Raw genomic sequence first — 25988 nt, forward strand, 5'->3', positions numbered from 1 at the left:
CTGCAAGTAGGGAGAGTGGGGGGTGGTACATACTCTTCACTCTTGGTATATAGGTACACCCTATATACTTCCTACACTTACCAGCCCGCTGCCTCAAGGTGCGTATGGAGGGTACCCCTTTCCAATTCTGCCCCAAGTGCAACCGCAAATACCCTTGGGTCGACAGGCACGCCACGTGCAATCTCTGCTTGCCGAGGGACCACCCCGAAGCGAACTGCAGAGCGTGTAGTAGGTTTAAGCCTAAGACACTTAAGGACCGTTCGACAAAGCGTTGGGCCCACCACGGCAGGCAGGCGGCCATGGCAGCGGAAGGCGCCTTCAGCGATGGCAGCGACGCCGTACTTTCGGGCGGCGAGGGCATTACGGCGTCGAAAGACTGCCGAGCGCAGGTCCCCGACCTCGGAAGGTTGTCCGGCAGGGCGGCTATGGGGAAGACCCCCGGCGACGCAAGCGCTACACACCCTACACACACTAAGCACACTAAGTCCAACCGAACCTCGACGACGTCGACTTCTCGGAAAGAGGCACAGATAGAACGGTCCGACTCGGTGTCCTCTGGGCGCTCTCGATCGAGATCGCCTCATGACGCAAGGCAATCATCCACTCTTGCCAAGAGTGCCTCGCTCCCTAGATTAACGGAAGTTCGATCGTCGGAAGACGACTTCCACCCCCAGGCCGCGCTCCAGGAGACCGAGGCCGCAGTTAACACCAGCGAGGCCCCAAGCTAGAAACACACAGATACCTCTCCCGACCCTCGACGCCAGGCGTCGAAAGTCTCTGGGGCCTCCAAGGGGCAGGGAAAACATTTTTCCACGCACGGGGAGGGGGGGGGGAACAGCGGAAAGCACAGCCTTCCACTCCTGTAAGACCATCCTTCCACCCTAAGCAGACAGACAAACACAAATCTACTGGGACATCAACATCCAGCAAGGGTACCCTTGATAAGTCCTCTAAGTTGCCTACTAAAGTCATACCCTGTTCCAAAGAATGGTCCAGTGAAGACATAGACAGGGTCATGTCAAGGATGTCTTCCTTAGCTGATTTTTATGACAAAAACCCAGAACATTTCCTTTCGTATGACCCTCAAGAGGCCACACCCTCAGGCTCCTCTGATCCTATCCCCCTAAGTAAAAAGGCCCGGTTCGAAAGACCTGAACCCTTCGAGGTGCAGCCTTACTCTACTCCATACTCTACTCCACACCCCAGATACCAAGGACAGCCTTTCCCTGAAGGGGACCAGGAGTTAAAATTATGGAGGAACAAACCGGGACTGAATACTATGCGGATGATGAGGACCTGGAGGAGGTAGAAGATGAGCAGGAAATTTACAGAGTAGATTCCCCGGTAGAGAGCGAAGCCCCAGTTACCGACTCGCCAGTTGATAACCAGCCCCTCCTTAATGAAGTTCTCGCTCGCGCAGCAGAACATTTTCACATCGACACCCACGGTGTACAGGAGGAAAGGGACTTCGTAGAAGAGTTGGTGGGAGAGAGGAGGCCGGTCGCTCAGACCATCCCTATCCTTAAATCCATCCAACGTAGAATAGATGCATCCCTGGTGAATCCTAACCTCACCAGAGCCGAAAAACTTTTTCGGGCAGCCCAGTCTGACCCTCTTTATATAAGAGGACATCTTAAACCAGACTCCCTAGTGGTTACCAACACTCGGAAGAGGGCTGGGACACCCTTATCGTCGTCAGAAGCTCCTCCCGACAAGGAGAGCAAAAAACTGTACGGGTTTGGCAGGAAGGTAGCCTCAACGTCCGCCTACCAAGCAAGGATTGCAAACTCCACCACCCTGTTGGCAAGTTACAACTGCCATCAATGGGAAGAGGTCGCGCCGCTCATAGCCTCTGCTCCTGAACCGTTAAAGGGCCAGTTGGCTCGGATCTCGGCAGAAGGGAGAGCCGTGTCTGGTTGCATATTAAAAGCAACTTTCGACGCCGCGGACAACGCAGGAAGGTTGATAGCAGAAGGTACTGTTATCAAGAGACATGCGTGGTTACGGCAGTCGGGGTTCAAAACAGAAACCCAGGCTTCATTAATAGACAAGCCGGTGGAACCCGATCTATTGTTTGGGAAAGCGGTCGAAGACGCACTTAAGAATGCCAAGGACGAATACGAGACTCTCAAATCCCTTGGCCAGCTTACCAACAAACCCCCTAACCAGAGGAGGAACAGTAATTTTCGTCGCCTACGCGGCCAAAATTCACAAAGCGGCAACTATGCCCAAGGACAGGGTACACAATGGAACAACAACCAGCAGTCTACCCAAAGTTACGGCAGGGGTAACAAGAGGTCGTGGAAGAGGCAGAGGCAGCCCCAACAAGGGAGGTGGCACGCCTCCACCAAAGCAGTGACGCTCAGTTCAGGGTCCCTTCTCACGCAACCCCAGTAGGGGGACGCATTTCCAACTTCACCCAGGCTTGGGAAGGGATCACCTCGGACAGATGGGTGCTGTCAACAGTGTCCACAGGATATTGTATAGAATTACTGCAGCGTCCCCGGAACCACCCTCCACGACAAAGAATACACTCCTTAGAACATCAGAAGATCCTTCTCGAGGAGATCGCCATTCTGCTAGAAAAGGACGCGATAGAACTCGTCCCAGGACACCAGGTAAACAAGGGTATCTATTCAACTTACTTCCTTGTGCCAAAGAAAGATTTGACAATGCGCCCAGTATTGGACTTACGGCCTGCCAACAAGTATGTCAAGCCCCAAAAATTCCGTATGACCACGCTACAAGAGGTAATCCCCCTCCTAAAAAAGGGGGATTACATGGCAACCTTGGATATGAAAGATGCTTATTTTCATATTTCCATGCTCCCAGCGCACAGAAAATACTTGCGCTTCAAGGTGGACAGTCGCCACTACCAATTCAAGGTACTGCCCTTCGGGATAGCTTCAGCACCAAGGGTATTCACCAAGGTACTGGCGGTGGCAGCTGCACACCTACGCAGGGAGGCAATCCCAGTGTACCCTTATCTGGACGACTGGCTCATAACGGGGGAAACCCCAGGAATTTGCAGGTCAAACATTCAGAGGACTATCGACCTCCTCCACGAATTAGGCTTCTCTATCAACGAGAAGAAGTCAAGTCTGGTGCCAAGCACCTCAAAACAGTTCCTAGGAGCAATCCTAGATACTCAGAAAGGGTTGACCTTCCCTTCGGAAGAGAGAATTCGGAATATACTACTGCAAATTCCACATTATCAGTCAGGTCAACAAATAACGGTACGCAAAGCAATGCGGTTACTGGGCATGATGGCGTCATGCATTTACCTGGTCCCCCACGCGCGTCTGCGCATGCGTCCCATGCAGGAATGGTTGGCGAAACAGTGGTCTCGGGCAAGTGGTCAGTGGGACGATCTAGTGGTCGTTTCGCCAACACTCGTACAGAGCTTACACTGGTGGACAAGAGAGAATCTCGCAAGGGGAAAACCCTTTTACGATCCCGAAGTACAAGCAGTGGTGACTACAGATGCATGCCTGACTGGGTGGGGAGCTCACCATCTCCACCACACAGCTCAGGGTCTCTGGTCTCACTCAGTAGCCAAGAACCACATCAACCTGCTAGAGCTTCTGGCAGTATTCCGAGCGCTTCGGGCGTTCGAGCCCCATCTGCTAAACTTGTCGGTGCAGATCCGGACGGACAGCACGACAGCCATCTTCTATCTAAACAAACAAGGAGGGACTCGTTCGCCAAATCTGTCCAAGCTTGCCCAGAAAATCTGGATATGGGCACTCAGACGGAACATCTTCCTGTCATCACAACATGTTCCAGGGGAGCTCAATTCCCTAGCGGATGCCCTAAGCAGAGACTCCCTCCCAAAAGAACACGAATGGGTCCTTCACAGAGATATCGTAGAAGATCTCTTCTCTCAGTGGGGTTTCCCCACTATAGACCTATTCGCCACAAGCGAAAACAAACAATGCCCAGGATTTGCATCCAGGTTCCCCCAGCCAGACTCCCAAGAGAACGCCCTGTGGATGAACTGGTCAGGGATGTTTGCGTACGCTTTTCCACCAACTCCTCTCATCAGGAAGGTGGTGTACAAGATGAACAAGGAATCGATGACGCTCATCCTAGTTGCTCCCATGTGGGCGAGACAACCATGGTTTCCACACCTACGCAGGATGGCGGTGTGCGAGCCCATCAAACTCCCAGCCTGGTACAACCTACTGTCCCAGCAACAAGGTCAAACAGTGCACCAGGAACCCAACTCAATGAACCTGGCAGCATGGCTCCTGAGGTCATAGAGTTTGGGCATCTCAATTTACCACAGAGGTGTATGGACATCCTAAAAGAATCCAGGAAACCAAACACAAGACACTGTTACTTTGACAAGTGGAAGAGATTCGTTATTTGGTGCCAGAATAAACAAATCAACCCAGTTGATTGCACTCCTTCCAACGTTGTAACATACATGCTCCACCTGCTGGACGCAGGTTTGGTTTTTAACTCTCTGAAAGTACACCTGGCAGCCCTCTTGGCTTACACCACATCCCATAACAAAGTATCGTGGTGGAAAGTACCAGTAGTTAAAGCCTTCATGGAAGGAGTAAAGAGACTTCACCCTCCTATTTCGAACCCACCGCCAGGATGGGACCTCAATGTGGTGCTAGCTAAGCTCATGGGCCCCCCTTTCGAACCCATGCATAAAAGTAGTCTCAAACACCTGACTTATAAAACGGCCTTCTTAGTAGCCATTACCTCTATAAGAAGGGTCAGTGAAAATTCAGGCTCTGTCAGTGCAGGATCCTTTCTTTACTATCCACAAAGACAAACTGGTTTTACGCACACACCCTAGGTTCTCACCTAAATTTATATCTAAGTTCCATGTAAACCAGTCCATCGAGCTTCCGGCTTTCTTCCAGAACCCGCAAAGCTCAGCTGAGGTGAAACTACACACCCTTGATGTGCGTAGGGCGGTCCTCTACTATGTAAATAAAACCAGACCGCTAAGAAAAACAGATCAACTGTTTGTCTCCGTAGCTACAGGCAGAGAGGGGGATCGCGTCTCTAAAGGCGCGATCTCGAAGTGGATTATCAACTGTATACAGCTGTGTTACTCTCTTTCTGAAAAAACTCTGCCTTTTACGCCAAGGGCCCATTCTACTAGAGGCATTGGGGCCACTCTGGCTTTCATTGCAAATGTTCCCCTCGACACCATTTGCAAAGCAGCTACTTGGAGCTCTATTCACACTTTTACTCAGCATTACTGCATTGACACTCATTCCAAGACAGATACACAAGTGGGACAAGCGGTTCTAAGACACCTGTTTGCTCATGACCCTTCTCACATCCCACCTCCTTCTTCTGGTACTGCTCGCTAATCTATGCACAGCATGTGATCTAAGCAGATTCCACAAGCCTCAGAAGGGATACATTACTCACCGTAATCGTATTTCTGATGCTTGTATCTGCTTAGATTCACATGCGACCCACCCTTCCTCCCCTCCGAGAGAAGGCGCATGATTGCTTGTAGTCTTACCTTTCTGTCTATCTGCTTGGATTATCTGTACTCACGCTACTCCTCATGCTTCCTCATGTCAGAAAAAATACAATCTGAGGATCCTAGACGCGTGAGGGATCTTGGGTACAGTGGACGTCACACTAGGGATAGTATCACTGGCACGCCTGTGTCGACGCCCATTTTCGAGTTTCGAAAAACAAACTGTAATACTCCGCAGCTTCCACTAGATGTCGGCCTATGCACAGCATGTGAATCTAAGCAGATACAAGCATCAGAAATACGATTACGGTGAGTAATGTATCCCATATATATATATATATATATATATATATATATATATATATATATATAGATTTCTGAGGCTTGTGGACTCTGCTTAGATCACATGCTGTGCATAGGCCGACATCTAGTGGAAGCTGCGGAGTATTAGTTTGTTTTTCGAAACTCGAAAATGGGCGTCGACACAGGCGTGCCAGTAATACTATCCCTAGTGTGACGTCCACTGTACCCAAGATCCCTCACGCGTCTTGGATCCTCAGATTGTTTTTTTCCACCATACTGGTCGGAAGCATCTTGCGGAGTCCCCTGGCCTTAGCCATACTTTTGCTAATTATTGCAATTTAAAATTATTTATTGACATCCTTCCCCACCCCAACGTCGACCATCGACACTCGACGACGGCTGGAGAAGACATCGACCGTCGGCTGCTGCATGACGGATCTGGGCCTCGGAAGGCCGCTGGCCTCGGCCCGGGCCTAGTAGGCCGCTGGCCTCGGCCCTGCAAGTAGGGAGAGTGGGGGGTGGTACATACTCTTCACTCTTGGTATATAGGTACACCTTATATATTTCCTACACTTACCAGCCCGCTGCCTCAAGGTGCGTATGGAGGGTACCCCTTTCCAATTCTGCCCCAAGTGCAACCGTAAATACCCTTGGGTCGACAGGCACGCCACGTGCAATCTCTGCTTGCCGAGGGACCACCCCGAAGCGAACTGCAGAGCGTGTAGTAGGTTTAAACCTAAAACACTTAAGGACCGTTCGACAAAGCGTTGGGCCCACCACGCCAGGCATGCAGCCATGGCAGCGGAGGGCGCCTTCAGCGATGGCAGCGGAGGGCGCCTTCAGCGATGGCAGCTACGCCGTACTTTCGGATGGCGAGGGCATTACGGCGTCGAAAGACTGCCGAGCGCAGGTCCCCGACCTCGGAAGGTTGTCCGGCAGGGCGGCTATGGGGAAGACCCCCGGCGACGCAAGCGCTACACCTACACACACTAAGCACACTAAGTCCAACCGAACCTCGACGACGTCGACTTCTCGGAAATGGCACGGATAGAACGGTCCGACTCGGTGTCCTCTGGGCGCTCTCGATCGAGATCGCCTCATGACGCAAAGCAATCATCCACTCTTGCCAAGAGTGCCTCGCTCCCTAGATTAACGGAAGTTCGATCGTCGGAAGACGAAGACGACTTCCACCCCCAGGCCGCGCTCCAAGAGACCGAGAGCGCAGTTAACACCAGCGAGGCCCCACGCTCGAAACAAGATACCTCTCCCGACCCTCGGCGCCAGGCGTCGAAAGTCTCTGGGGCCTCCAAGGGGCAGGGAAAACATTTTTCCACGCACGGGGAGGGAGGGAAACAGCGGAAAGCTCAGCCTTCCACTCCTGTAAGACCATCCTTCCACCCCAAGCAGACAGATAAACATAAATCTACTGGGACATCAACATCCAGCAAGGGTACCCTTGATAAGTCCTCTAAGTTGCCTACTAAAGTCATACCCTGTTCCAAAGAATGGTCCAGTGAGGACATAGACAGGGTCATGTCAAGGATGTCTTCCTTAGCTGATTTTTATGACAAAAACCCAGAACATTTCCTTTCGTATGACCCTCAAGGGGCCACACCCTCAGGCTCCTCTGATCCTATCCCCCTAAGTAAAAAGGCCCGGGTCGAAAGACCTGACCCCTTCGAGGTGCAGCCTTACTCTACTCCATACTCTACTCCACACCCCAGATACCAAGGACAACCTTTCCCTGAAGGGGACCAGGAGTTTTCAATTATGGAGGAACGAACCGGGTCTGAATACTATGCGGAGGATGAGGACCTGGAGGAGGTAGAAGATGAGCAGGAAATTTACAGAGTAGATTCCCCGGTAGAGAGCGAAGCCCCAGTTACCGACTCGCCAGTTGATAACCAACCCCTCCTTAATGAAGTTCTTGCTCGCGCAGCAGAACATTTTCACATCGACACCCACGGTGTACAGGAGGAAAGGGACTTCGCAGAAGAGTTGGTGGGAGAGAGGAGGCCGGTCGCTCAGACCATCCCTATACTTAAATCCATCCAACGTAGAATAGATCCATCCCTGGTGAATCCTAACCTCACCAGAGCCGTCAACCCCAGAGTCGAAAAACTTTTTCGGGCAGCCCAGTCTGACCCTCTTTATATAAGAGGTCATCTTAAACCAGACTCCCTAGTGGTTACCAACACTCGGAAGAGGGCTGGGACACCCTTATCGTCGTCAGAAGCTCCTCCCGACAAGGAGAGCAAAAGACTGTACGGTTTGGCAGGAAGGTAGCCTCAACGTCCGCCTACCAAGCAAGGATTGCAAACTCCACCACCCTGTTGGCAAGTTACAACTGCCATCAATGGGAAGAGGTCGCGGCGCTCATAGCCTCTGCTCCTGAACCGTTAAAGGGCCAGTTGGCTCGGATCTCGGCAGAAGGGAGAGCCGTGTCTGGTTGCATATTAAAAGCAACTTTCGACGCTGCAGACAACGCAGGAAGATTGATAGCAGAAGGTACTGTTATCAAGAGACATGCGTGGTTACGGCAGTCGGGGTTCAAAACAGAAACACAGGCTTCATTAATAGACAAGCCGGTGGAACCAGATCTATTGTTTGGGAAAGTGGTCGAAGACGCACTTAAGAATGCCAAGGACGAGTACGAGACTCTCAAATCCCTTGGCCAGCTTACCAACAAACCCCCGAACCAGAGGGGGAACAGTAATTTTCGTCGCCCACGCGGCCAAAATTCACAAAGAGGCAACTATGCCCAAGGACAGGGTACACAATGGAACAACAACCAGCAGTCTACCCAAAGTTACAGCAAGGGTAACAAGAGAGGTCGTGGAAGAGGCAGAGGCAGCCCCAACAAGGGAGGTGGCACGCCTCCGCCAAAGCAGTGACGCTCAGTTCAGGGTCCCTTCTCACACAACCCCAGTAGGGGGACGCATTTCCAACTTCACCCAGGCTTGGGAAGGGATCACCTCAGACAGATGGGTGCTGTCAACAGTGTCCACAGGATATTGTATAGAATTACTGCAGCGTCCCCGGAACCACCCTCCACGACAAAGAATACACTCCTTAGAACATCAGAAGATCCTTCTCGAGGAGATCGGCATTCTGCTAGAAAAGGACGCGATAGAACTCGTCCCAGGACACCAGGTAAACAAGGGTATCTATTCAACTTACTTCCTTGTGCCAAAGAAAGATTTGACAATGCGCCCAGTATTGGACCTACGGCCTGCCAACAAGTATGTCAAGCCCCAAAAATTCCGTATGACCACGCTACAAGAGGTAATCCCCCTCCTAAAAAAGGGGGACTACATGGCAACCTTGGATATGAAAGATGCTTATTTTCATATTTCCATGCTCCCGGCGCACAAAAAATACTTGCGCTTCAAAGTGGACAGTCGCCACTACCAATTCAAGGTACTGCCCTTCGGGATAGCTTCAGCACCAAGGGTATTCACCAAGGTACTGGCGGTGGCAGCTGCACACCTACGCAGGGAGGCAATCCCAGTGTACCCTTATCTGGACGACTGGCTCATAACGGGGGAAACCCCAAGAATTTGCAGGTCAAACATTCAGAGGACTATCGACCTCCTCCACGAGTTAGGCTTCTCTATCAACGAGAAGAAGTCAAGTCTGGTGCCAAGCACCTCAAAACAGTTCCTAGGAGCAATCCTAGATACTCAGAAAGGGTTGACCTTCCCCTCGGAAGAGAGAATTCGGAATATACTACTGCAAATTCCACATTATCAGTCAGGTCAACAAATAACGGTACGCAAAGCAATGCGGTTACTGGGCATGATGGCGTCATGCATTTACCTGGTCCCCCACGCGCGTCTGCGCATGCGTCCCATGCAGGAATGGTTGGCGAAACAGTGGTCTCAGGCAAGTGGTCAGTGGGACGATCTAGTGGTCGTTTCGCCAACACTCGTACAGAGCTTACACTGGTGGACAAAAGAGAATCTCGCAAGGGGAAAACCCTTTTACGATCCCGAAGTACAAGCAGTGGTAACTACAGATGCTTGCCTGACTGGGTGGGGAGCTCACCATCTCCACCACACAGCTCAGGGTCTCTGGCCTCACTCAGTAGCCAAGAACCACATCAACCTGCTAGAGCTTCTGGCAGTATTCCGAGCGCTTCGGGCGTTCGAGCCCCATCTACTAAACTTGTCGGTGCAGATCCGGACGGACAGCACGACAGCCATGTTCTATCTGAACAAACAAGGAGGGACTCGTTCGCCAAATCTGTCCAAGCTTGCCCAGAAAATCTGGATATGGGCACTCAGACGGAACATCTTCCTATCAGCACAACATGTTCCGGGGGAGCTCAATTCCCTAGCGGATGCCCTAAGCAGAGACTCCCTCCCAGAAGAACACGAATGGGTCCTTCACAGAGAGATCGTAGAAGATCTCTTCTCTCAGTGGGGTTTCCCCACTATAGACCTATTCGCCACAAGCGAAAACAAACAATGCCCAGGATTTGCATCCAGGTTCCCCCAGCCAGACTCCCAAGGGAACGCCCTGTGGATGAACTGGTCAGGGATGTTTGCGTACGCTTTTCCACCAACTCCTCTCATCAGGAAGGTGGTGTACAAGATGAACAAGGAATCGATGACGCTCATCCTAGTTGCTCCCATGTGGGCGAGACAACCATGGTTTCCACACCTACGCAGGATGGCGCTGTGCGAGCCCATCAAACTCCCAGCCTGGTACAACCTACTGTCCCAGCAACAAGGTCTAACAGTGCACCAGGAACCCAACTCAATGAACCTGGCAGCATGGCTCCTGAGGTCATAGAGTTTGGGCATCTCAATTTACCACAGAGGTGTATGGACATCCTAAAAGAATCCAGGAAACCAAACACAAGGCACTGTTACTTTGACAAGTGGAAGAGATTCGTTATTTGGTGCCAGAATAAACAAATCAACCCAGTTGATTGCACTCCTTCCAACGTGGTAACATACATGCTCCACCTGCTGGACGCAGGTTTGGTTTTTAACTCTCTGAAAGTACACCTGGCAGCCCTCTCGGCTTACACCACATCCCATAACAAAGTATCGTGGTGGAAAGTACCAGTAGTTAAAGCCTTCATGGAAGGAGTAAAGAGACTTCACCCTCCTATTTCGAACCCACCGCCAGGATGGGACCTCAATGTGGTGCTAGCTAAGCTCATGGGCCCCCCTTTCGAACCCATGCATAAAAGTAGTCTCAAACACCTGACTTATAAAACGGCCTTCTTAGTAGCCATTACCTCCATAAGAAGGGTCCGTGAAATTCAGGCTCTGTCAGTGCAGGATCCTTTCTTTATTATCCACAAAGACAAACTGGTTTTACGCACACACCCTAGGTTCTCACCTAAATTTATATCTAAATTCCATGTAAACCAGTCCATCGAGCTTCCGGCTTTCTTCCAGAACCCACAAAGCTCGGCTGAGGTGAAACTACACACCCTTGATGTGCGTAGGGCGGTCCTCTACTATGTAAATAAGACCAGACCGCTAAGAAAAACAGATCAACTGTTTGTCTCCGTAGCTACAGGCAGAGAGGGGGATCGCGTCTCTAAAGGCGCGATCTCGAAGTGGATTATCAACTGTATACAGCTGTGTTACTCTCTTTCTGGAAAAACTCTGCCTTTTACGCCAAGGGCCCATTCTACTAGAGGCATTGGTGCCACTCTGGCTTTCATTGCAAATGTTCCCCTCGACACCATTTGCAAAGCAGCTACTTGGAGCTCTATTCACACTTTTACTCAGCATTACTGCATTGACACTCATTCCAAGAAAGATACACAAGTGGGACAAGCGGTTCTAAGACACCTGTTTGCTCATGACCCTTCTCACATCCCACCTCCTTCTTCGGGTACTGCTCGCTAATCTATGCACAGCATGTGATCTAAGCAGATTCCACAAGCCTCAGAAGGGATACATTACTCACCGTAATCGTATTTCTGATGCTTGTATCTGCTTAGATTCACATGCGACCCACCCTTCCTCCCCTCCGAGAGAAGGCGCATGATTGCTTGTAGTCTTACCTTTCTGTCTATCTGCTTGGATTATCTGTACTCACGCTACTCCTCATGCTTCCTCATGTCAGAAAAAATACAATCTGAGGATCCCAGACGCGTGAGGGATCTTGGGTACAGTGGACGTCACACTAGGGATAGTATTACTGGCACGCCTGTGTCGACGGCCATTTTCGAGTTTCGAAAAACAAACTGTAATACTCCTTAGCTTCCACTAGATGTCGGCCTATGCACAGCATGTGAATCTAAGCAGATACAAGCATCAGAAATACGATTACGGTGAGTAATGTATCCCATATTGAACAAGGAGGAATAATGAACCGCACTCCCATGGGCCAGGCATAAATTGCAAACTCCAAAAATCCGGGTTTCAACACGAAAAGCACACTGTATTGTAATTACGGATACCTTTTAATGTTAAAAAAGAAAAATATTCTTGTACACACAAACATATGGTACAAAGTGCAGCAAAAACACAAACAAACAGAGGCGGGACGCCGTGGTGTGCGACCTGCAGACAACGCTTTTCGCGCTACACCGAGCACTTGATCACGTATGGGGAGAAAGGAAAGACTGGTTAAAATGCACATAGTAGAATGCAGTCCTATTACTCTGTCAGTTGATATAACACGTCATGGCTGTGGATGGGAATACAGGCGGCCATGATGGAAAGGGGTGAAAGTGCATGGAAAGATGTTAATAAATACATAAGCGAGCTAAGGCAGACCAGTGTTGAATGCCAAAACAACAAATAATAAAATCACAGACTAAACGCACAGTGCATAATGCTAGTCAGATTCTACCTGGAGTTTTGGATCAACGACCCCCGCATAAATCCTAATATACAAGGTATTGAACATAGCTGGTCTGAGGCCCGATGTGACAAAATTTCATACATTACACTAAACATGCACATAATAAAATCCAATACCCCAAGTAGGTGATTGATACACCTTGGTTAACAATAGATAATAATGGAGACATCACACCTCGGATAAGGCATACCCAAAATCATAAAGATGTACATGAAATACATTATGGCTGCCAACAACAATAGTACGACTCTGTAATATGGAGAGGACATGGAGCGCAAGTGCAAAGATGACGGTAAAATTATCATTATAGAGGGTAATGCAAGAATACACCCAACATGCAGCAAACAGCAAATCCTAAATATAACATAGCTGAAATCAACACACATATTTAAGAACAGTTGTAGCAAAAGATTTAAAAAAACGCAGATATTAATAGTAAGATTCGAGTGCCTAATCATATATAAAAACCAAAGATTCAACGCCCAAAGATCTAATTTGACCACCCAGCCACAGCTTCTGACACAGGCAGTGGTGGACGCTATTGTGTTACAAAGCAAAGGCAAGTGTTATGTGTTGTACAAAGTGCAAGTGCAGGTAATATTCCCAAATAAAGTGCATACATAGCAGCAAGACAACAATGTGTCTGTAGAGCCTCATGGTGGCGAAGCCATACTAAAGTGCAAGTGCAAAAGCAGCAAGGACAATCCTATTTGGTAATATAAAATACACACAATAACAAAATAGGCCAATAATAACATTAGATGGATAAAAGGCTGAGATAAGCAAAGCCAACTGCGAAAGGCAGAAGGACAACACAATAGGCATCAACCTCAAGAGAAAAGAGGTATAAAAAGACCGCAAATAAGACCTAAAATGGGAACAAAAATAAGTGCAAATCCATCCCCATAAATTGCAGAGTACATAGCCAAATCAAAATAGAAACAGCAAAAATTTAAAAGGATGAAGAAAATAAATCATCCCAGAACTAAAGAAACTATAAAGGAACAGGAAATAAAGGTCCAAATGGACATGCAAATCAAAAAACAAAGAACAACCGAGAAAGGAGACAAATCCAAGATGGTCAAAGGATGCCAAGGATAGTGCCCAGAAAAGTATATAGCTCCTCGTCTACATTGTGACCCTTTGGATGCTTGGTGTCGAAATCCAGAATAAATCTGGTTTCGAGTTGTCTCAATTTCAAAACCCGGTCCCCACCCCTGGGGTGAGCAGGCACATGAGCCACTGCAAAGAAAGTTAACAATCTAAAATCATTATCATGTTCCAGTTTGAAATGTTTGGCCATTGGGTACGCCGGATCAGAGTTCTTAATGGCTCTGAGATGTTGTAAAATTCTCAGCTTCAATTTGCATGTGGTACTCCCAATGTACCATCTCATGCATGGGCATGAGAGCACATATACAACAAAGGTGGGATCACAGTTGATCGAGAATTTTATCTTCTGCTGAATTTTCGTAACTGGATGTATGAATGATTTCTGTGTAGTGGCATGTGCACAAACTTTGCACTTCATGCATTTTGTAAACCCGATAGGGGAGGCAGGGAGCCAGGTCGTAGATGACACCTTTTTGCCACCTGGGGATAAAAAACTGGACACTAGTTTATCTCGCAGGGAGGGCACACGTTTGTATGTCAGGGTAGGACGATTGGCCAAAATAGGCCTAAGATCATTGTCTAGAGTGAGAACATATCAATGTTTTTCAATGATTTTCCGAATATTGTTAGAAGCAGTGTCAAACGTAATGATCAATCTTGGTTCATCATTAATGATTGCTTTGGGAGTGGCAATTTGTCTCTGGACATTCCACGTGCTCATATATAAGCCATTTCGATGTTTTTTTTGTTATACCCTTGTCTCACAAAATCTGCAGCTGTCAGTGCACAATGATCATCAAAGCAGGTAATATTGGTACAGTTACGGCGATACCGGATAAATTCGCCATATGGAATAGATTTCTTACTTGCCGGAGGATGACAGCTGTTGGCATGAAGTGGCAGGCCGGTATTTGTAGGTTTTTTGTGAAGTGCCGTATGGAAACCTGTACTGTCCAGTATGACAATAACGTCCAAATAGACAATCTCAGAATAGCTGTGACATTCAGCAAAGGAAAGGTTGACCTTATTGTCATTGATGCTTTTGACAAAAGATAACCACTCATTTTCCGAACCCTTCCAAATAATAAACACATCATCGATATACCGCCACCAAGAAACAATCTGTGTTGGAAAGCAAGATGAGAGCAAATCAGACAGAAAAGTAGCTTCCCACCACCCCATCGTGAGGTTGGCATAAGATGGTGCAAAGGTACTTCCCATGGCAGTCCCTCTGACCTGCCGGAAAAAGGACCCCTCAAAGAGAAAAACATTGTTGTGTAAACAAAACAAAAGCATATCCAAAATCATAGAACTGTGTCCAAGGTAATTAAGAGAGCGAGTGTCCAAATAATATTTGCATGCATTAACACCAACAGTGTGGTTGATCGAGGTGTATAAAGAAACCACATCAAGTGTGGCCAGAATCAACCCCTCTTCCCAAGGTGTATTAGTAATATGTTGAAGAAAATCCTTTATTATCCCTCAGGTAGGATGGCAACACTGATACAAATGGAAACAAAGTTTTGTCAATAAATTGGGCCAGATGTTCCAATAGTGTGCCACATAAGGTAACAATAGGCCTACCCGGGGGATGATTAAGGGATTTATGTGTCTTGGCAAGAAAATAGATGGTAGGTATGGTGTAACATGCGGGGGTAAGAAATTTGATCAGGTCATCCTCCAATAAATCTTCACTCGCCCACTTGGTACACAGGACAATAAGTTCTGTTCTTATTTCTTTAAAGGGGTCTTTAGAAAGCTTGATGCAGCACAGATGATCATGCAATTGCCGATGTGCCTCTGCCACATATTTGGTTCTATCCTGGATGACGATATTTGAGCCTTTGTCGGCCGGTTTAATGACAATATTCGGTAGTTGTTGAAGTTCACTGATAGCCAAACGCTGTACAGCAGTGAGGTTCTGCTTAGAAATACTGTTTTTTTGTCGAAGTTTTCTGAAATCGCTGACGCAAAGGTCATTAAATGCCTCATTGAATCCCCCCACCGGAAATTGTGGGTTGAATCTCGATTTATTCTTCAATTTTGTTTGTATGTCCCAATTAGGATTGATATCAAAATCAGAGAAATCCACATTGGTGGAGTCAAATTCGTCATCATCGAGGCATGCCAGATCCATGAGTGAAGGAATATCCGAAATGAGAAGATCAGTACCTCCAGTACGAGGTGTCGAATATTTAGTAGTGATCGAGTTGATGGCAAAAAACTTTTTTAGTTTAATTTTTCGCAGAAATTTCTCAAAGTCGATACGTGCTTGTACATAGTCGGAGCTCATCGTGGGACAGAAGTTGAGCCCCAGAGACAAGAGCTAGGTTTGTGGTTTGGTAAGTACATGGGACGAAAGATTGATAATTTGGCAGCACTTCATATTGTTGGTTATTGATTTTTTGCCCCAGAGCGCGTTGATCTGCCCTGTTGCTGCCCCTTTAGACCGGTTCCCACGTCGGCCTCGGCGAATGACTTTCCTGCCTGTGATTTCTGTCCTCTTCCTTTTCCTCTTGTTTGGCCGCGAGCTCTGCCTCTTTTTTGATTTTTCCCATCCTGACACAGAAGTCGCATTTCGTCTAAAAAAATCATTTTAGGTATAGGTTCATCAGTCTCTGATGAAGAAATATCCGACTCAGATGTGGCAGGACCTGGGTCCCCAGACGGCGCGAGTGCAGAGTGTGTAGCATTGGTTTTACGGAGAGAGTCAAAACGTTTAGCAAAGGTGAAAACACGGCCCGTCTCATAGTCAATTTTGTCTCTGAGAAATTTCCTATGTTTACGTTGTTTTATCTCATCCTCGTATGCAATTAAGCCTTCCTCAATTTTAATGCGTAATTGCTTGCCTTCCTCTGTGCTAGGGACTTTGGTCAATTCAATCTCAATTCTGGCTAGTTCCTTAAGTGCCAACTCACGGTCTTATTTTGCATATTTAACCAGGATTATCAAAAATTTAGCAGAACAATCCTTGCTGGCTTCACCCCATTCCTGAAGAATCAATGGATCTTGATCCTCAAAAGAGGGAGTAGTCATGATGTGCAAGCCTCGTGGTATCCTACCAATGTCCAAATAATTTTGGAGAGAGTGCTCCTCCCACCACTTAGATATTTCCTTCCTCCGAAGTTTCTCAAGTTCCTTAAGTAAAGTCACTTCCTTGCTAATATTAATGTTAGCCTTTTTGTTTGCCTCAGTCGTTGGCAACGTGACTGCAAGCTCCTGTTGTTCGCTAAATAGATCTTTAGCCTGAAGTAGCCGGGCTGCTACCCAGGCGTCCTGCATGTTTGTCATGTGAAAGCTGCAATAGTGAAAGATTACACTACAGATACTGTCCAGCTGGAGAGGTCACAAAGCGGAGTGCCGGCCTGAGATTACAAGGACGGTCACAAAAGGACAAAAAGCGTGTGCGGAGAGGGATAATAGGCACAAAGAATCCACGTGAAAAAATAAGACACAAGCAAACTGAAACAACGCCTACCTTATGATGACCATGTGTGCGTCCTCCGGCACACGCAAAGCCGCCAGCCGGTGAGGCGAGTTCAGCCGCGGTCCCTTATAGGTGCAAGGAATCCCACTCCTATCTGCACTCCTATTCGACCACATTGGCAAAAGGAGAAAGACCGTGGTTTCGATCCCAATCCTTGACCATGAATGTCAGAAGGGGGTAAAGGCAATGAAGCGACCATTCACAATCCCAGCCGTGAAAGGCTGCCTAGATGAAAAGTATAACCCTCCGGACAATGCCCCGAAATGCCTCTCCTCTCAACAGTCGCCCAAGTCGGTGGTTTCTGTCAGCCGCAGGCCGGAAGGTAAAGTCCGACAAGCAAAAATGTGCTGTCCCTGCAGACAATGAGGCTCACAAACGGGACGCCTTTGGATAGAAAGTATTCGCTGTTGACGCCAAAACAGTGAAAGCAGCTAACTCCCTAGCCATCATAGCTAGATACAACAAAGAAATGTGGCATAAATTTGCACCAATTCTAGACCATCCCCCAGAGGAAAAGCGCAAGGAGGCAAAGGCAATACTGAAAGAAGGTGGAGATGCCTCCAACTTAGGGATCACCATGGCAGTGGACCTGGCAGAGACAGGTTTTAAGCAGGTGGCAAACGGAATAGTCCTTAAAAGGCAGGCTTGACAATGCTGTATGGACTTCCGGCCAGACTTCCAGCATAAGGTTGGAGATATGCCATTTCGAATGGGGAGGAGCTATTCGGTCCTAAGATCGACGAGGCCTTCAAGGCAATAAAAACGAACACCGACAGGTCTCCAACATCCCCGCAAAACAGACGCACTTTTCGTCAATTCAGGGGAGCATCCGGTAGAACATCAACAGCCTCCTCCTACAAGGGGCAGCAGTTTTCAATAGGGTCAACATATTACTCAAAGGGGTACAAAAGGGCATACCAGGGGTATCAAAAGTCGAAGGACTTTGCAAGATACATCGCTGCAAGCAACCATCCGGATCCCAATGGGGACGGCAGGGTAAACCTCAACAATGACAATCACGCACACAGCACACTGGGGGTGGAAAATCTCCAGATTTGCCGGGGTCTGGGACGCAATACCAATGTGTGGTTGCTCGATGTGGTCTGCTACGGGTACCTGTTAGAATTAATTCGAGCGCCTCCTACCATGTCACGAACCCGCCAACCGCAGGTGCACAAGGCCGCCTTCCTGCAAGAAGTCCAGCTCATGCTACAGAAAAGAGCCGTAGAAAAGGTCCCCAAACATAAGAGGAAAGGGAGTCTACTTCCGATACTTCGTAGTCCGCAAACCGGACAGAAAGTGTAAGCCCATTCTAGACCTCAAAAGGTTGAACAAGTTAATAAAACAGCAAAAGTTTACCATGATCACTTTACAACAGGTCATAGAAGCTATGCAGCACCACAACTTCCTCACGTCCTTGGACCTCCAGGACGCCTATTTCCACATACCCATCCACCCGGGTCACTGAAAGTTCCTCCGTTTCACCGTCGGAAACCAGCATTATCAGTTCAGAGTCCTACCATTAGGACTAAAGTCAGCACCACGCACCTTCACAAAGTACCTTGAACCAGTGGTGGCCAGCCTGTGAAAACAAGGGCACCATGTATACCCTTACTTAAACGACTAGCTCGTACGAGCGCCATCAAAGGAGGGGACGCTACGGTCAATAGCGTCAACGGTGGACCGGCTGCAAACACTGGGTTTCGCCGTCAATTACAAAAAATCTTCCTTACGGCCGTCAAAGAAGCTCAGTTTCCTGGGGCTGGAATTCTCCACACACGAGCCAAGAGTGTACCCATCCAGCGACAGGATAAACGCCCTTGACACTCGGCTGCAATCCTTTACACCAAACAAGGTCAAAACGGTGTGACAATGCATGCAACTGCTGGAAACAATGGCATTGTGCAAACCACTAATCCCACACTGCAGGCTTCGCATGAGGCCGCTGCAGGAGTTCCTGGCAACCAACTGGTTGCAAACCACGGGGTCATGGGGAGACAGGGTTCAAATCCCTCCCAGACTGCACTCACCGCTTCAGTGGAGCCTCAACACTGTGCTCTCAGGGTTAATGCAAAAACCCTTTGAGCCAATGGCCTCGGCACCACTATGTTTCCTATCCTGGAAAGTTGCATTCGTAGTGGCTATTAAGTCCGCGAGCAGAGTGTCCGAACTACAGGCCCTTGCTGTCAACCACCCATACCTAAGGTTCCAAAGAGACGGGGTGCTTCTCATGACCAACCCTCGGTTCCTCCCCAAAGTACCCTCGAATTTCATACAAATTCAGTCATATCCCTGCTGGCATACTTCAGCAAGCCTTCATCACCGGCAGAGGTGGCACTGCACTCGCCTGACCTTAAGCGAGCGTTAAAATACTATGTAGACAGAACGCAGTCATTCAGACATTCGACTCAACTGTTCGTGGCATATGGGCAGGCAAGAAAAGGCAGTGCTTTCTCCAAACAAAGCATAGCAAAATGGATATTGTTGGCCATTGTTTTCTGCCACAAATCTGCAGGGAAGAGCCTCTGGGCTCCCCTCATGCCCACTCAACAAGAGCAACAGCGGCCTCAGCGGCATGGTGGCCAGGGGTGCCATTCGCTGATATCTGCCAATCGCCCACCTGGGCAGTGCTGCATACATTCACAAGGCACTTCTGCCTGGAGAAACAACATGCTGAGGAAGTGCGAACAGGAAGAGCAGTCTGACAACGCCTGTTCCAGTAAGGTATGATCCTCAAAATAATTGGTAAGGTTAGATGCTAAAGGGGGCGTTTCCCATCAGGCACCTTCTATACCTATGTAATGCTCTGTAATCTATTCACACAAAAACAAGGAGGTTCCTGGGAGTCTCTTGCCGGCCAATAAGTCCCAGTTTCGAGAGTCTTACCCAGATTCTTTAGCTCACTATCTCTTTCATATAGGCAAAATATCCATAACATATCAGTCTTTGTCCTGCCTTGGGGGAGTCCAATACCGAAATGCCAGGCAATTCTCCTCTGAACAAGAGTACTGACAGCAACCCCAGACACATGTGTTGGCCTCGTTGGGCCTCATCAGTAGGGGGAGCCTTGACTCTCTAAGAGCAGTGAGCAAGGGGTACACATCTGGATTACCCTAGTAATTTAGAGTGCGACCCAAAGTTATTTTAATTGTGCAAAAACAAGGGGGGGGTCCTGGGAGTCCTTCTGCCGACTAATAGGTCCCGGTTTCGAGAGTCTTACCCGGATTCTTTAGCTCACTATCGCTTTCACAGAGGACAAATATCCATAACATATCAGTCTTTGTCCTGCCCTGGGGCAATCTAGCACCGTAACTAAGGAGTACGTTTCTTACCTGTAACTCCTGTTCTCCAGCATTGGTATATTTCATAGATTCACATGCACCCTCCTTCCACCCCATCAAGGGAAAAATCCCTTGCATCCCCAGTGACTTTCGGTTCCACAGGATTAGAATGTGAAGGGAAGAGGAGGGTATAGTCTACAGTTACTAGAGGTCCCATGTGTTGGGACCAAAAGCACCCATAACAAGTGTTTTAGGCTATAACATTTAGTTTCTTCTTGCCTAGGGAAAGGGGAATCAAAAATTAACCTAGGATTCCCAGCCTGACGGGGAATATTCACAGCATGTGAATCTATGAAAGATGTCAATGCTAGAGAGCAGGAGTTACAGGTAAGAAACTTACTCCATCTCCAGGTGGCTCTCCTGCTGTATCATGCATTGGCATTTTCTGGCCTGCAGACTGCTTCTGAGTCGGCCGAGAGCCCATTCCATCAGAGCCATTGCTGCGACAACAGCGTTTCTCTCTGGTGTTCCCCTGCTCGACATCTGCAGGGCTGCTACATAGAGGGCTACCCACACCTTCACAAGATTCTACTGCGTCGACAGATTCCAGTGAGGAGTCCCAGGTCGGGCAGGCAGTGCTGCGCAATCTGTTTGTTTATGGTGGCTCTGTTTTGGGGTTAAGTGTATTGCTTCTGTGAGCCTTGCTACCTCCCGTGGCTGTGTATATGTACTGCTGTGTAATCATATTCATGAGCATGTGAATCTATTCAAGACCCCAGGCTGGAGAGGGAAGAAGTTACTTACCTGTAACTCTTGTTCCCCGGCATGGGTCTTGCATGGATTCACATGCAAACCCTCCCTCCTTCCCCGCTTTGGCTCTTCTTGGTTCATACTGCCACTTTACGTACGCTTCCAAGGGTGGAGCTTAGGAGGAAGAGTGTCAATGGCTGGGGTAGTATGACACAAAAGTGACACTGAGAAGTTGTAGAGGAAAGAAGCAGTTTTTATCTTAAAGCTAAACTGCTTTAAATTTACTGAGGATTCCCAGCCTGACGTCGGGGAATATCCATGAGCATGTGAATCCATGCTGGAGAAGAAGTTACAGGTAAGTAACTAGATCTTTGGAGTGAAGAGTGGGTTCCCTTTCAGCGTTCGTTCACATGTGTTCCTTAATTTGACCAGATACCCTTTCAATAGTTTTATCTCCAGTGTAATATGCAGCTCTCCGAGAAACAAGTGGGATTTACCAGGTAATGTGCACTTTGGAATAGATATTTATGGGTATCGTTACATAGAGGACATGTGACTGCCGCACCTCCTTACAATGGCAGGATAATCCCAACCTGCACTAGCAATCTGAACAAAAAAGGGGCTGTGTAGGGAGTGTGCGCTGCCACTGATTCAAAAAATGTAATTGAAGCAGTCAACAATCGATAGATGCCCTTGTTGGGTAGTTGGTTTAATTATAAACATGTGGATCTCATTAGTTCCCCCATGTCAAGGCAACCTTGAACATAAATGTGGGTCTTAATTATTGGCCAACGAGAACAGCCCATTCAAATGCCAATAACAGCCCATTCAAAAGCCAACATGTGTTTCGACCCTCTTGGGTCCTTTTCAAGGCTGGGCCTATTTAACACAAAAACTCAAATTCATTCAGTTTCAAATACACAGGTCTTACAATGTCCCAAAGTCCAAATGCATGAACTGGTCTACATCAGACATGTACGTGTTCAATCCTCTCTAGAATAGTTGTACTTGCCCATTAATCCAAGGCTTTCCAATTACTAGCGAGATCGATCGAATTTCCCAACAGTCGTGTTGCCCAAATCCACTTGAGGTTCACACTGAAGTTCCCTTTTGAATAAATGGCCTCAATGCCAAAAGATGAGATGGCTGCTTCGTTATTCAGAGAAACGGTTCTGCCGCCAGTGTGCCCTGTTAGCCAGTCCGGATTTAACGGTGCTGGTAAAACCGTACCAGCACAGTTTTCCGGACCGGCTAACTCCGTTATGTGGCTGTGTGGTGTTACACCTGCCAGGTCTGACCTGGCGGGCGTAACGCCACCGGCCGCACACGGACGTGGAAACACCTCCCACCATTACCACATGGTGCCGGTGTTTCCACTGCCCCCATTCCCGTGGAGTCCCATAGGAGAGAAGGGAGAATGTGAGTAGTAGAGCTAGAATATGAGAAGTGGTGGGGTGGAGCAGTGGTAGTTGGGAAGAAGTAAAGCAAGGAGTGGGAGTAGCGAGTGAAGGAGATAAGAGGTAGGGTGGTAATTGGTAGTAGAGGAATGAGCAGGGCACCATATCCCTGGGTGTGCTAAAGGAGTAAGGGCTGTAAAGTGAGATCGGTAGTAGCAGAATAGGAGTAGTAGACAGAGAGTGGGTAGAGTGACAGTGAGTGAGGAAATGGGAATAGCAATTGGTATGGAAGGAGGGAAGAGACGACAACAGAGACAGAGGGGTAGTTGGAGGTAGGAAAGGAAGTAAGATCGAAGGGTGGAGGTGGAAAGGTGGAGTAAGAGGTTGGAGGGACAGTGATGTGGTGGCAGGAGAAAAACTTAAGAGACCGGTATAGCCCAGGGTCAGGTTCGAGAGGGTCTGAAAGGAGTGAGCGTGATGTAAGAAGGCACCATATTACTCCCCGACATTACTAAGCAGGTATAGGTGAGGGACAGTTAGACGATCCTTAGGGAGTCAGTCATCGTATTGGGGCGATCACCACCAGTCTTGGAAAGAGAACAGACCGCTAGGTATTAACATTGGCAAGCACTAAGTTTCTGATACGGAACCCTGGGCTAGGGAGGAGCAAAGCCCAGGGAAAGTTAAGTGAGAGCGGGACAGCCCTACAACCAAAAACCCCAAGCCCTGATAACCATATAAAATGATTTTCTTGAACATCAAACCAGTCGGTAAATAAAACATGAACACCCTTGGACTGTCATCAGAGTCTGCCTGGATCTTTGTGGCGGCCACCCCATCAAATTACCTATCTTCTCTCTATTTCAGCGATGATAGCCAATCGGAGAGTGGGACTGCCGGGGAAGGCTGTAGCAGCCAATAAGCCATTTGCGTATTGCCTGCTGAAAGGCAGACCTTTGAGGGAGAAGTTTGCAGCCAATAAGAAATCCTTGGAGACTCGGAGAGAAATTCTTTCTGCACATCAGTGAAGGGGACGCCACGTTCAGTGGTGTGCAGAATGTATATTTCTCACAGAGGGTCTCTAAGGATTTCCTTTGGAGATGCTCTGTGTGCAAAATGCATTCATCGGCTCAGCACAGCAGTGAAGGTGGTGTTTACATAACATGCCTCAAGCAGATTCACGTTTTCAAAACGCCACCTATATTGGTGTTCAGAATGTATTTTGCTTACTGAGGGTCTCCAAGGATTTTGTTTGGGGACACTCAGTGAGCAAAATACATTGAGGAATCGGCAGACCAGTGAAGGTGGTGTTTACATAACGTGCCTCAAGCTGTGCGTTAAACTTACTTTCGTAGCAGCGATGGCAGGAACCACTACTTGGCCCCATAGTGAAGTATCTGGCTTTGGATGAATACCAACTATTCAGTGTTCAGCTAAATAGTAATTTCACTATTCGGTACACTCCCTAATTTTAACCTTAAATTAGGCAACAACCAACTGGAAGGCTGTGACTTAAATTAGGAAAAAGCCTGGTAAATTCTTGTATGAGCTTAAAAAGATTTGTTCGGGAGGGCCTAAAATTCGATCTGTTTTTAAACAAATGGAGATTTAGGTTTGTGAATTGGAGTACTCCCAACAGATAATTAGAATTATTTGTACGACCCGTCCCGAGAAGCATTTTAGTCTGCCCGGCTCTTCCTTTACCAGAGATCTGCGCTTGACAAATAACGCCAATGAAATGATAACCCAGGTCAAACATTTTTTAGGAATGTTGGTTACAGCAGTCTCAAATCTTTGGCCTATAACAGTATAGTACATATTAGTTTCAACATGTATTGGATGTGGCTGGCCGAGATATAGAGGTGCCCAGGCATCCTCCATACCTTGCTGTTTTACCCAGCATTTCTCATCCTTGTCCCCTGCCTCTCATGTGTGACTTTGTCACAGTATCCAAACCTTGGATGTCTTCCAAGCTATGTACGTCCCAATACCTTATCTCTATTCCTATGGCATGTAGTCCACACGAAGGTGATTACATCTCATAAGTATGATGGAAAGGGGACTAATTGCGTAGGAGCATAGTGCTTTCTGTGGTAACTTAACTTTTCAAACATGCTTGTTCTGCTATGAACTCGTTAGTTTTCTTTTAGATGTGCCATTCCTTAACTATGTACAGTGTTTTGGGTAGAAATGCTCTAGAAGCGCAATTAAATAGTGTGGCTGCTTTCCTGTCTATTGAATGGCAGTGCAGCAGCAGCATTCAGCCAGAAGAGTTCTTTGAAACTGTAGTGATTTTGAAACGGTCTGTTATGCTTTGTTAGGCTCCCCTGTATGGCAGAAGAACTTGATGGTAGCAATTGATGCAAATGTTATGTTAAGAGGTTTGTTTTGGTGCCCTTCACCACCGTTGTGCTCTAACAATAGTGAGGTTAGTCTGGAGATTGGTGTATTGTGCCCTGTTAGGGGTAGCAATACCTTTGCCTGAGAGAACAGGAAAGGGCAGCAGAGGATGAGGAAGGCAAAGGGAGAGAACGTTTTTGAAAATACAAGAAATATGTATACAGATTAAAAGAGGGAGTGGTGGTTAGGGATGGGGTTTTTGATAGTAGACATGCCCCTGAAGTAACTGGGTCAACGATCAAAGTATAGTGCTGATCAGAAAAGGGCAATGCCTACTGTTCCTGCGAACAAGCAAAGACCTGTGTAGGCAGTTACTAGTTTATTATCAGAAAGGACTAAAACCAATGGCTGGTCGCGTGATGTGCTTGAATGTGCTCCACCGTACCCTACAAGCATGCAGTCTTGTCTGTCAGATGTCACTGTAACCTGACAGACGCCAGAGGCACAGATCTGGGTTTGTCCAGCCAGCTATTAGAAGTGCCCCCGCCCAGAGTGAACTGTGTGCTAGGTGAATTAGGGGGGAAGACACACTACCAACTCAGACTGTGCTAAACATAAATGTATCTATCTTTCTTTTTTGTGTTTTATTTGCAGTGCAAACTCTTGCCAATATCACAGTTTTGTCCACAAGGAAAAAAACACAATTGTTTAAAAGGCACATTATTTAATAAAATGCAGAAACCAATATGAACACACGTTTTTAAATAATTGTGAACTGCTCGCTCTTTAGTGAGATGTAGCGATTGTACAGAAATGTTTTATATCCTAGACTATACCAAGCGTTAATATTAAAATAACGGTATTCCTTCTTTTTGTCCTAGAGCCAGAGATTTTTACCATACCTGCTATTGCTTAAGTGGGCTGTCTGTAGCTCAGCACTATGGTGGAGGGGAAATCTTACACGAAGTCATCGTTGGAGCGCCGGAAAACCGCTTGGTAAGAACTACAAAAATTCTATTTGT

The 25988-nt window shown here is 47.7% G+C and overlaps 1 protein-coding gene across 1 annotated transcript in view; it reads left to right on the plus strand.

Annotated features, from left to right (window-relative positions):
* Window positions 1-25988, plus strand: part of FNTB (farnesyltransferase, CAAX box, subunit beta) — a 501476-nt gene that overhangs the window by 422523 nt on the left and 52965 nt on the right. The window contains exon 11 of the mRNA XM_069638668.1: window positions 25848-25962. Coding sequence (XP_069494769.1) covers window positions 25848-25962 — 115 coding nt within the window. The remainder of the gene's footprint in view (window positions 1-25847; window positions 25963-25988) is intronic.

This window comes from Ambystoma mexicanum, chromosome 14 (assembly GCF_040938575.1).
Source record: "Ambystoma mexicanum isolate Mex_15411 chromosome 14, UKY_AmexF1_1, whole genome shotgun sequence".
Classification (NCBI taxonomy): Eukaryota; Metazoa; Chordata; class Amphibia; order Caudata; family Ambystomatidae; genus Ambystoma; species Ambystoma mexicanum.